The 13,693-nt window shown below is 33.5% G+C and overlaps 1 protein-coding gene across 3 annotated transcripts in view; it reads right to left on the reverse strand.

Moving 5' to 3' along the window:
- The window catches only part of LOC149779917 (uncharacterized), a 121,428-nt gene that overhangs the window by 43,265 nt on the left and 64,470 nt on the right, over positions 1-13,693 (reverse strand). For all 3 annotated transcript variants that reach the window (XM_089936615.1, XM_089936614.1, XM_089936613.1), the window contains exons 16-20: positions 8,065-8,169; positions 6,404-6,498; positions 5,857-5,959; positions 2,458-2,629; positions 1,125-1,261 (exon numbers count right to left, since the gene is read on the reverse strand). In XM_089936615.1, coding sequence (XP_089792741.1) covers positions 1,125-1,261; positions 2,458-2,629; positions 5,857-5,959; positions 6,404-6,498; positions 8,065-8,169 — 612 coding nt within the window. The remainder of the gene's footprint in view (positions 1-1,124; positions 1,262-2,457; positions 2,630-5,856; positions 5,960-6,403; positions 6,499-8,064; positions 8,170-13,693) is intronic.

The following is a 13,693-nucleotide window of genomic DNA, read 5'->3' on the forward strand; positions in this document are numbered from 1 at the left end:
TCCTTATGGCATATAATATATAGATTGCTCTTTTTGTGCTCTGATTAGGCTTTTTGCCGCTTATATTAGGATTGTATGAACCTAAAATAAAGCAGTTCAGGTTCACATTTAATACAATTTCCCTTTGATTGGGTACCCGGGTAAGTGATAGTTAGGACTGACTTGACCTGGTAGAAGTTTTTGAAAATTTTGACAGTTTTACCCATGATACACAATCAACTGTACACAAAATTATCCAACATATAATCTAATGTGGTGTCCCCAAGATACACAATCAACTGTACATATAATTATCCAACACAGAGTCTATTGTGGTGTCGCCATGATACACACTCAACTGTACATAAAATTATCCAACATATAATCTAATGTGGTGTCCCCAAGATACACAATCAACTGTACATAAAATTATCCAACATATAATCTAATCTGGTGTCCCCAAGATACACAATCAACTGTACATAAAATTATCCAATATATAATCTAATGTGGTGTCCCCAAGATACACATTCAATTGTACATAAAATTATCCAACATATAATCTAATGTGGTGTCCCCAAGATACACAATCAACTGTAAATAAAATTATCCAACATATAATCTAATGTGGTGTCCCCATGATACACAATCAACTGTACACAAAGTTATCAATTATACTGAAAAAATTCCATGTCTGTAAATGATTCCAATAAACTGATGTGCATGTATGTAATTTGGATTTTTAATGTAGCTTTTAACAATTTTGCAGTCATATTGCTATGATGTCTGCAGTGTGGCAGGTTATAGTGATGTCTAGCACTAGGGCATCATGCCACAGACATATAGCATGATGTTCCACCCAGTCACATTATCCTGACACCAGGCCAACCAGCCCAAACACTAACCTCTTAATGCTGAGCACCTAGTGAGCCAGCAGTTAGTACCATTTTTATGTCTTTGGTATGACTACCCAGCTGTTTGAACTGTCAACCTCCCGCATCTGAGGCAACGCTCTAAGCACTAGGCCACCAGAGCAGTCCAATAAGCTGATACTTTTCTGTCTGAGGTACAACATGTCCTGTGTAGAAAAAAAAATCTAGTTTACATTGTAAGAGCAAAGTGTAATAAAATTCAAAGTGAAATACCTTTTCTAGCATCTCATTGGCAGATTTGAGGTCATGCATTTCTTCTTGGATTTGTGAGTATTTATTTTCTGCTGATTTCCTGGCCTGTTTTTCTTCTCGACAGTGTCTGTTAAGATCTGCTATCTTACTTTCATCATCTAAAGAAAATAAATACTTTAGGATCAATAAAGTTTATTGGTTTTACTTTCATTATTTATGTAAAAGTATCCTGTGCTTGAATTTCACATTCTTACAACTGGCAAGTGGAGAAAATTCAGTTTCAAAATCTTATTTCAAATGGGAATTGTTTAAACCTGCTACTGTTATTGACTATACAGTAATCAAAGAATTTCTGAACAAGGAACTACTTGTCAAACAGTTTCAATTTAAGTTTTAATATTTTGAATTAAAACAAGGTTATCTTGAAAGGACTGATACTATAATGGTTGGTAAGAATTTCCAGAACTGAAGATAAAATAATTTTTTCCTTTCAATTGCTTGGTGTTGAAACCTATTTGAGCTTATTAGCTGTGACAAGATTTTCAAAGTAACTTATTGGATGACTTATTGGATGACTTATTGGACCACTTATTGGATTTAAGACTGTCACCAGTCTGATTTAGGACCAACAAAATATTATAAAGAAAACTGATTTTGTGATGCAAAAAATGAAGATCCTCTGATATTTCATATCAATATATATATATATATATATATATATATATATATATATATATATATATATATATATATATATATTTTTACCTCTGCAATATGGAACACAAAAAACATGCTAGATTTTCAAAATTATGAACTAAACTATTTCTACTAGCATTAGTTTTTCTGAACTTCAGTTACATTTTCCGTACTAAAAATAATTCTGGTCAAGATATAATGAGAGGAAATTTTCACAAAGAAGAATTTGTTTAGACTGGTATTTATTTCATCAACCATCATGCCGATTTCAGCAAAAGTTCACAGCATGACATCGCATTTGACTTTATAAAGTTCACAGTATGACATTGCATTTTACTTTATAAAGTACACAGTATGACATTGCATTTTACTTTATAAAGTACACTGTATGACATTGCATTTTACTTTATAAAGTTTACAGTATGACATTGCATTTTACTTTATAAAGTACACAGTATGACATCGCATTTTACTTTATAAAGTTCACAGTATGACATTGCATTTTACTTTATAAAGTACACAGTATGACACTGCATTTTACTTTATAAAGTACACAGTATGACATTGCATTTTACTTTATAAAGTACACAGTATGACACCGCATTTTACTTTATAAAGAAACAAGAACTACAAATATGAACTAAATGACACCACAGACCTTGATGTTGTGCCCGCAGCGTTTCAAGTTCTTCCTGTAGTCGTTTGCTGTCTTCATTTGTCAACCCAAGCTTCTGCCTGAACTCCAATTCATGTTTCTTCAGCGTGTTAATCTCAAAGAGGAGGTCACTGAGCTGAGACGTGGCAGAGCTAAGTTGTGTGGCCAGTTGTACCTAAAAAAAATAATAATATTGGAATTTAATTGGACAATAACCTACTGACAACTCCACCCACAAAAACCAAGTTGACCAATGAAATAAACTGCTGACAGCCATGCATGTACATTCCTATAACAACCTTAGACATTGCTACAAATCATAATGTACTTCAAGTAAGGAAAAGGAGCACAGTTTCACCTAATTTAATATTTATTAAGTATTAATAATAAAACCTTTTTTCAAACAAAGTAAAAACTGTCAGTGCATGCACAACTGAAATTGCTTGAAATTAGGTAACTCATACTGCATAAAAAACATGTTAGCATGGTATTTGTAGACTACATAATATAATACAAAATTATGATTTTGAGACTTCTTTATTCTGCAATGTAAACAAAGCTGACCACATTTTCAAATAAACATTTAAACATTAACTTCTTCATCATACATCATGGTATAAAAATTCTGATACAATGAAAAAATATTAAAGGATCAAACCACTAAAACATTAAAAAACAAAACTTATTACTGCATTAGACTGGCATACCAACACACATGATTACATTCATTACAGTTAGATACATGCTTCCATTCATTAAAGTTTGAGAATTTGTGTTCAGTCTTTCAAAACAGGTATTACGCTGCATTTTTTAGCCTTAATGCTGCTATACAGGGTAACCACATAGTCAGCACCAAATAACAAGGTCTCGCACCAAGGGTTCATATGCTATTTTGTCAGTAGGAAATTAAACACAGGATATTAAAATAAATATAAATACTTTGTTATCAACTGTAATATAGAGATCAAAGTTTGTGAAATTGATAATACCCCAAAAATTAAATCCATTTACTAGCCAATGGGTGCATCTCAAATTACATATTACTCTATTTTTTATTTCCCAAAAGCAGATTGGTTCTCTGACTGTAAAACAGTGGTTCAAAACCTTAACTTTGGCTTTAAGTAAATATATCCCAGATCTATAGCTTATATTATTTCAGAGAATTTTTCTCCAGTGCAAATTAAATTTTTTTTATGGAAGGAGAGAAGAACATAGAAAAGGCAAGGGAGTATTCTTAAAATGTCAATTTGACCTTGAACTTGAAATTTTGACTTTGAAATTAACAGGTTTCCTTCTTACTACAAGTGTCAACTATGCACAAAGTTTGGATATGCTATAAAAAATATAAAAAACTTTATGTCATGCACTGATCAAATATAAAGCATATTAATAAGTAATAAGGGTTTATACCTGCATGATTCTGGGGCCCCGAGTGACCGAGTGGTCTAAAGCGCTCTCCATCACGGATCACTGCCATCTCACCTCTGTCTATGTGGGTTCGAGACTCGGGCTCGGACAATGTGGATATGTGAGAAAGCTTGCCAGTAGCTTCTCGTGGGTCGGTGGTTCTTTCCGGGGTTTTCCCGGGTTCTTCCTCCACCATTAATACTGGCCGCCATGTATAGCCTATTTTGTGCTGAAAAATGGCGTTAAACCCCATAACAACAACAACAACAACCTGTGTGATTCTAGCAAAATAATTGCCCTTGTCTGTGAATTCATTTCAATATATCAGGAAAGTGAAGCTGACTTCACCTGCCATGAATTGATACTTACATGCCATTTCACCCCCATCTCAGTAGTTAGCTTTTTCGGATCATTGATATTTTGCCCTAAATATTAAATTTTGAGTGGTATTTAGTTATGGAACTTGTATTTATAGGGGTAAAACAGAATAAAATACCATAACATCAACTTCTGTTTTATCTGCCTGTGTTTTGTAACTTCTGGTGCCCCAAATATGCAGTGAGTTACAGTTTTACTGGCAATTATACAAATGTTAAACTTTTGGAAATGAATGAAATCCATAAGGTTTTTCTCTCCCAAAATAATGAATTGTTAAGGAAGACTTAGGACAAAATAATAGATTAATTTATACATTTATTCACCCTGAGAATGCACTGAGTGATAGTTTGATATTCTCTGTGGCAAGTATCAGTCCCCATTTCTGCAACAATTATGTAACCTACATGTATTTTTGATCTTCCTGTCTAATGCTGTTAAGAAAGAAATGCTGAAAATCTTTTCTAATTTAAAATTGATTTTTTTATATTTCTTAAAATATAATTAGCATTTTGAGCTAATGGAACATCATTTTGAGTCTGTAGAACACCATTTTGAGTCTGTAGAACATCATTTTGAGTCTGTAGAACACCATTTTGAGTCTGTAGAACATCATTTTTAGTCTGTAGAAGACCATTTTGAGTCTGTAGAACACCATTTTGAGTCTGTAGAACATCATTTTGAGTCTGTAGAACACCATTTTGAGTCTGTAGAACATCATTTTTAGTCTGTAGAAGACCATTTTGAGTCTGTAGAAGACCATTTTGAGTCTGTAGAACACCATTTTGAGTCTGTAGAAGACCATTTTTAGTCTGTAGAAGACCATTTTGAGTCTGTAGAACACCATTTTGAGTCTGTAGAACACCATTTTGAGTCTGTAGAACATCATTTTTAGTCTGTAGAAGACCATTTTGAGTCTGTAGAACACCATTTTGAGTCTGTAGAACACCATTTAGTCTGTAGAACACCATTTTGAGTCTCTAGAACACCATTTTGAGCCTGTAGAACACCATTTTGAGTATGTAGAACATCATTTTTAGTCTGTAGAAGACCATTTTGAGTCTGTAGAACACCATTTTGAGTCTGTAGAACATCATTTTGAGTCTGTAGAACACCATTTTGAGTCTGTAGAACACCATTTTGAGTCTGTAGAAGACCATTTTGAGTCTGTAGAACACCATTTTGAGTCTGTAGAAGACCATTTTTAGTCTGTAGAACATCATTTTGAGTCTGTAGAACACCATTTTGAGTCTGTAGAACACCATTGAGTCTGTAGAAGACTAGCCACTAGAACACACTGTAGTACTATTTAACTTGCACAACCAGTAAAACATTTTGTTTTTGTACTATTTGACTTGCAAACCAGAACACCAGTTGTTGACACACTCATTTGGCCATTACAAAATTTGACCTTTACCTCACTTCACCCATTTTCCCATTTCATACTGACATTACATGGGGACTTCTTTTGTAAGCCCTCTAGAAATGACAAACTAAATAACAATTCAAATTAGCCTTTGACATCTCTGGGCATAAGAAATGCAGAATAGATTAACAAAGTCACTATTTTCTAGGCCAATACAGAGATAGTTAAATAGAATTATTGTATTGTCTGTGTACCTTTTCCTGTTCCAGCTGTAGTAGTCTGGCCTGAGACTGGTTTGCAGTTGTTTTAAACCCTTCATTTCTCTCTTCCAACATCAGATGACTCTTTTCAACATAGCTACAATTAAATATAATATAACTGTGTAAATAATACACATTATCTTCATTACATTACAATACTATATGATATTATAAACATTCACTGGCTTGCTCATATATTGTATACTATGAAGAGATACCTTTTTTTATTAAAATGATTTACATTTTATTTTATGGTACATAAATGTAATTTAAAGCAGGTATTTGGATCATGTCAAACCACTGTAATAAAAAAGTCATACAAAATATTGCTTTAAAAATAAAATGTGGCATGGGCAAATTGTGTAACTCCAAATTTTACAAAATCTTTGGATGTGTGGAAAATTGATAGCAACCTTGCAATCAGAAACTTGTCAAGTACAGTTGTAATATAATTTGGGTTGGGTTGGGGTGGATAGGGGAATATATATCAATAGGTCTTTGCCTATACACATAGGGCCATTTTTACTGTAGCAGTGCATACCTTTGATTTTGCTGTAATAATTTAGAAATCTTGTCATTTTGGGATTCCACTCTTGAGCTCATTTCTAGTAATTCCTTCTTCAATCTGTCATTCTCCTGACAAAAAACAATGACAAACAAGCTTTAATGCATTTTCCTAAAGGGCTAGATCTAGAAGAATAGATCTGCATTTTAATCAAGTAACAACATACATAATAAAATAAAGTCACATTGTTTCAAGTTGCTTAGTTTCCTTGTATGTGGATAAGAATTGCTTTAATAGTCCATATTTCAAATCTTAGTGCACCAAATATATTTGCCTACAAGGCAAGTCCAATTGCAGACAACAGAGACCTGATCTGCTGTCATATAATGTACCATCAGATAAGGGTCTATGCTGATTGTTTTACGCACCACTCCAAACAAAATGCTGAGACCTAGATCTGCTGATGCATTATGTGATAACCTTAGGGTCTATATTGCTTGCATTTAGACTCAACTTATAATCAAGTATATATGGTAGGAATATTCATCCAGCATCATTCTGATTGTGCTTAATAAACGAAAACTGGTCAATAAAATAACATGGAAATACAATTGGCCAAACACAATTATATTACTTGTTTGATAAATTGTTTGTGAATTTAGGAGTCACAGTAGAGAGTTTAGTTGTCACAAAAATGTGTTTCAAATACCCTTGGTTTAAATTTGGTAATAACAGGCTTTTGCTTTAGGATTTGGGATTAATGGTTCTATTAATGGTGTTATTACTGTTGTAATTATTAATGGTGCTATTAATTGTGTTATTACTGTTGTAATTATTAATGGTGCTATTAATGGTGTTATTACTGTTGTAATTATTACTGGTGCTATTAACGGTGTTATTACTGTTGTGAAAAGAAAGAGAGAGACTGATAGACTGAACAAAGAGTTGTTTGTTATTTGGCTGCTTGACCAACATATGATAACATTTTATATAAATATACAGAATCACCAATTTATACACTGAGATATAGATAACTGCATATCATTTGTTACAGATTATTAACAAATATCAAACTTATGAAGAAACAAGACATAATAAGCAGTGAACCTGGTTTTGTGGACAAATTACTGATATAATGAATGACATAAAATGATACAAATAATAATGAGAGATGAAGTATTGTTACTTAATTGTAAGACACATAGTAAATATTTTATATAATTTCTTAATTTACTATATGATGAGGAGATACAGACAAACTTTAATTTGTTTTTGACCTTATTTAAATTATGTTACTAACATACAGGACAGCAACAAATTTTCTTTTGTCACCAAATCACAATATGATTATTTAAATTGTACTGGAGATTTTCATAAAAATATATGGTGTATTAGAAATAAAGGTATTTTTCTGGATTGAAAAAAACCTGTTTTTATTGATGGTAATGCTCTAATTTTGAAGTTTCTTGAATATTAACTTGTCAAGGTTACTTAGAATGTAGAATTTAACCTCTGTACCAAAGCAAGAAGAACCAAATTCATCTTTTCAATGTCTAGCACAATACATACATATCCAAAACCATATGTAAACTTGAGATATTTAGATTTTACACAGTGTAATGATTAAAGAAGTTTCACGAGAGAGAGAGAGAGAGAGAGAGAGAGAGAGAGAGAGAGAGAAAAAAATGATTGATTACCTGTACAATTCTTTGTATATTATGGAGTAAGACTGTGGCTTCCATATTGGGTGTCAACGCTGCATGGGCCCTGGAATCTGCAGTATAACTCTGTATCATGTCCAGCTATGACACAAAAAGTTTTAAGTTTTCTTTATTTCACATGGTGTAAAAAAATCTCACAACTTCAACGAAGTTTTCTCAAAAGGTAAGGCCTGGAGATCAAGTAACTCTGAACTTGAGTTTTTACTATCAGCCAATCAGAAATGATCCTTGAAAGGAACACCATCTGTGATTGGTTGAAACAAAACTTAAATCTACAACTCAAGCTCAAGAGCTGTATGATTTCCATGAAGTGATTATAATAAAATGCAAAACAGTGATCTGAAGTAAACTGGAGTGCCTTGGTCATCATTACTTTGTCTTGTATGACACCATGATGTCAGAATTTAGACTAGTACCATAGAAAGCATGACATGAATTAGGAAATGAAATCCTGATAACCTGATGGGGTAAGAAGGGAAAAAAAATTAATTAATAGTCTCAAACAAAACAAAAGCCTCCACTCCTGCCTTAACAGCCCAATCTGGCTTTCTGACCAACATGTTACTTCTATCATAGTCCCTGATAAGTGAGAAGTATGGTTAAAAATATAGTCATTTCATAAAAGTTGATGTTAGCTGGACAGAGGTGCTGACATATGCATGGATACAATGGCATACATTTGTGACAACTCTACCTCATCTAGCATACACTGACAGCTTTATCTCATCCAGCATACATTATGACAACTATACCTCATCTAGCAACATTATGACAAATATACCTCATCTAGCATACATTGTGACAACTAAACCTCATCTAGCATACATTCTGACAACAATACCTCATCCAGAATACATTCTGACAACTATACCTCATCCAGCATACACTGTGACAACTATACCTCATCCAGCATACATTATGACAACTATACATCATTCAGCATACAATGTGACAATTATACCTCATCTAGCATACATTCTGACAACTATGCCTCATATAGCATACAATATAAAAACTATACCTCATCCAGCATACACTGCAAACCTGCCAGATCATTCCATGTCAAACGAAAAACAACTCCCAAATCCTCCCACAGTGTCATGTTTTGAAAAAACATCATTTTCAGGAATCATAGTTGCAAAGTGTTTTCAACAACAAAAAACTCAAAACATTTCTTGACCACCATGATATAATTATGCCTGTAAACAGTATGACATCCATACCTCATCCAGCATACATTGTGACAACAACAGTATACTTCATCCAGAATAAATTGTGACAACCATACCTCATCCACCATACACAGTGACAACTATACCTCATCCAGAATACATTATGACAACCATACCTCATCCAGGATATATTTTAACAACTGTAGCAAAACCAGCATACATTGCGATAACCATGCCTCATCCAGCTTATATTGTGACAACCATACCTCATCCACCATATACTGTGACAACTATACCTCATCCAGCATAAACTGTGACAACTGTATCTCATCCAATGACTGTAACAACTATACCTCAGCCATTGTGGCATTATTACAGAAAAGAAAAGATGGTTGTCTTTGACTTTCAATGGGTAATATGCATCTATACCATTTGTGGTATTATAGCTGGCAGGGCTGAGCAAATTTTTTTTTAACCACTAGTCCAGGACAAGTGGTTTCAGAAAATTCACTAGTCCCACCTTACTTTTCACTGGTCCCAAAATGGTAATCACTTACCGAGATTTGATGAGGCGTATGTACTTAATCCATAGAAGAAAATAAATAACAAAATAATATACAACATAATTATTTCTTAAAAGAAGTTAATTTTTTTAAAAACATTGGTTGTTATACATTTGGCTTCTTTAGGTTCATGTATATATGTTTTAGCTGATGGATTTGAAAATATGTCCATGTATATGTCTGCCACCTGCACCAGTACTAAGCGACCAGTTGATAGCTGTGTCTGGGTTAAAGTCCTCAAGCTCTGGTCCATTTGCAGAAATGTTCATTAGCATTTGTAATCTCTTTTGGTTTAAGGAATTCCTTAAAGAAGTCTTGATTAAGTTCATTGAACTAAATCCTCGTTCACACTCAGAAATAGCTACCGCACACTCAGTATCTGTCTTACGTTTTATCCCTCCATTTTCAAACAAATTTGCATTCGCCGAATCACCGTTATTATCATCCTTGCAAAAATAATTTGGCAAACTCATTTTATCCACAGAGTAACTATCAGCCTGCTTGACAACTATTTCTCAAGTGATCATAACATCAATTTTCTCTTTTAAATACGAACTGAAACAGCTCATTAATTAGTGTAATTGTTTCGCTTCAAACACAATACCACGCGTGGAAGTTAATCATCTGTATAATCAATTATAAATTATAGAATCATTACTGTCATTTAATCAGTTCATTAAAGGAAACCAACACTGATGTTGGTAAAGTACCTTTCATTAATTTAATTCCACTGACTCGCTGAATTAAAATCATAGTGAGCCGCTTGTTATGATCTAGATTGAGTAAACTCATTGCAACAAAACCGCTTACAACACTGCTAATTGATCATACTGGCTTTCTTTTATTTGACGTGTTTTGATTTGCCGATAATTTGGTCGCTTAGCCCAATATGCAGTCAAATAGTAACAGGATGTAAATGTATACATGAAGAGGAGTAGAATCAAGTATTCAGTACGCCCAGAGGGCACGATTGACCAAATAAAGGCAGATATAGTGATTAAAGCACATAAATAAGGACTAGCCTGACTTTTTTAAAAAGCACTTGTCCCGGACTATGGGATTTGCTCAGCCCAGATATACTGTATCATTTATTTTCAATGGGCTCAATTTTTGTGGTTTTGTAAAAAAAAGGCATTTTCATGGGTACTTAAATTTGTGGTTTTGCCTGTCCATGTTTGCCTATTAGTAGGTATTTAATTACATGGTTTACAAATACCCAAAATAAAGAATACAAAAGAATAAAACTATGCCGAAGCAAAATGGCAGCCACTTTAATGGTTTAATGTTTAACCCAATATTACACTCTGTATCAAAGACCTGGCAAGTTCATTACAGTCAAACCCGGTTATCTCAATTATGTCGGGGGTGTAAAAAAATCGTCGACATAACCGGGTCCCGAGATATCCGGGTTCATAAAAACCGGTAATTTTAAAAATGTCCTTGAGCATTACTCCTGTCTCTTGCTGGTGTTTACTGGAATCCCCTCCCACTGCATGTTACAATAAAATAAACAAAACGCTTAATTGATAATAAAATGAAATGAACTAACCTGGTGTTGTTATCATTTATTCCTTTTTTATCATCATAAGTAATTTATTAAAGAAAAAATATATCTATGAACTCCTTATATCACATGTAGCGTATGCATCCATTACTGTAGTGTGCATCACTTATGTCAGATAACACACGACGCATTTTTATAATTGATGTGAATATTGAAAAACAAATCATGTTTGGTTGTACTCAGAGGTTTGAATATGTTATCAGATTGAAAAATGGATCAAAGAAAATCACAAACGAGAGAGTGAGAGAGAAACATCCACCGATTGCTTTCAGGCACCCGCCATTCACGCATAACGCGGTGTTAGGTGCAAAATAACCAAGATTGTATTATATCCAGGTTAATATATGACAGTATCTCGCAGATAAAGATCAATAAATGTTTTTGAAAATACATGTACATGTACATGTACATTGACTGTGAGTGCAAATGACACTCCTTTCGCTAGCATGGGTTACAAAGAGTATTTATTAAAGCAAGTTAATGTTGAGTAGACTACTTACCCCGCAGGCATCAATGCGAGTTTGTATCAATTATGATTCCAGATGGCAAATAAATAGATGCGCGGGTGGTGAATAAACACATCCGGTTGCGTTTTCGTAAAATAAAGTTACATTGTAATTTGTACACACTCTTGTCTTTGTGAATCCTTGAATATTTTATGTAGTGAACATGATATATTCTTAATAAACTAATCGATTAAGCTACTCTTACGAACCAAAAATAGAAAGAATATGAAATAAACATGTGACTACTGCCGTAACGGACCAAAATTGTGCCTGAAAATCGATCGCTTTTGCTGACTATTTCTTGTACAATTTCTGTGAGATTGACGTTAAAAAGTTGCATTTCGTCGAATTAAGCGGGTCCACATGTTACTTCGGACCGAAACTTATGCCCGACATAACCGGGTTATCGACTTAACAGAGGTCGAGATAAGTGGGTAAAAAATAGCATAACAAAGAAGAATTTTTTCGGGACCGGACCAAAACGCTCGACATAAGCGGGTTGTCAAGATAACCGAGGTCGAGATAAGTGGGTTTGACTGTACTTACACCGTGTTTTCAACCAAGTGAATAACATCAGTCAAAACCAACGCAGTCAATAACACTAAAACAATACTTCCATCTCTATGATCACAAATAAAACATCAGTCAAGATTAATCACTTTTGCCATGTTTTCATTTGAGTGCTCAACATCAAAGTAAGCCAACACAGCAAACAACACTAGGCCAATCGGTTATTAAAAAAGAATTAAAGTCACACTTCCACGAGTGGTGTGCTGAACAGGTTATGGATGCCATTACAGAAAAAGATGTTACTGGTGATGATCAGTGCACAATATTAGTAAACCTTGCAACCTCATTAATCAAGCCAATTCATGCTGAATGTACAATTGCAGCTCACAATTTTCATATACTGTTATTTTGTATTATTTTTTCTTTCATTTTCAGTATTACTATTGTTTGAATACCTTATGCCTTTTCTCTATTTTCTCTCTATCCTTATTTACCTCACATATCGATTTAAGACAGTGAGTGTTAAATTACAGCTATCGGATACCTTATCGAATGTGTGCATTGAAACAAAATAAAATGATTTAAAATTCTTGTTTCAACATGTTAAAATAAAAATAAAACAAACACATGATAAAGCTAATATTTAATTACCAGATTACAGAACTGATCTTGATTTATAACTAGTAGCTGTGTTAATCTCTAGGAATAAAACATCGTACGTGGCTCATTTTTCACTGGGGATTTAAATTCATGGTTTGGGGCAACAACAAAAACCCCAAAAATTGGCCCCCCACAAAAATTGATGATACTACAGTATATATATATATATATATATATATATATATATATATATATATATATATATATATATTGAAAAACATTTCGTTGATTCTAAAGATCTGGAATTCTGCATTATATATTTCAACTGATAAAATCCATTTAAATCTAACTGTAAGCATTAAAGTTTAATTTGTGCAGGTTAACACATTAACCCCTGGAGCTTTTTGTCATTTTTGCCTGAAAATCGAGTAGGAAACACATATTGAAAGCTATTTCTGAATAGACTCGAAAACACCAAATCCCCTGTCATCTTTCAATAACATACTGCCTAGTTGTGTTAGAAACATCGTTTTTCGTTGGCTATTTTACTCGCGCATGAGCAGAAGGGTAAAAGTTGGACTTCTTTTTTTTTGTTGCTAAACAGAGCCATTATTTTTGTTATGTAGACCACTCTTTATTCCAAATGTCCATCTTATCTTACTGTTTGCAGTTCATACCGGTTTGCCTTAC

Source organism: Sinohyriopsis cumingii, chromosome 16, assembly GCF_028554795.1.
Source record: "Sinohyriopsis cumingii isolate HCF-2022 chromosome 16, ASM2855479v2, whole genome shotgun sequence".
Taxonomy (NCBI): domain Eukaryota; kingdom Metazoa; phylum Mollusca; class Bivalvia; order Unionida; family Unionidae; genus Sinohyriopsis; species Sinohyriopsis cumingii.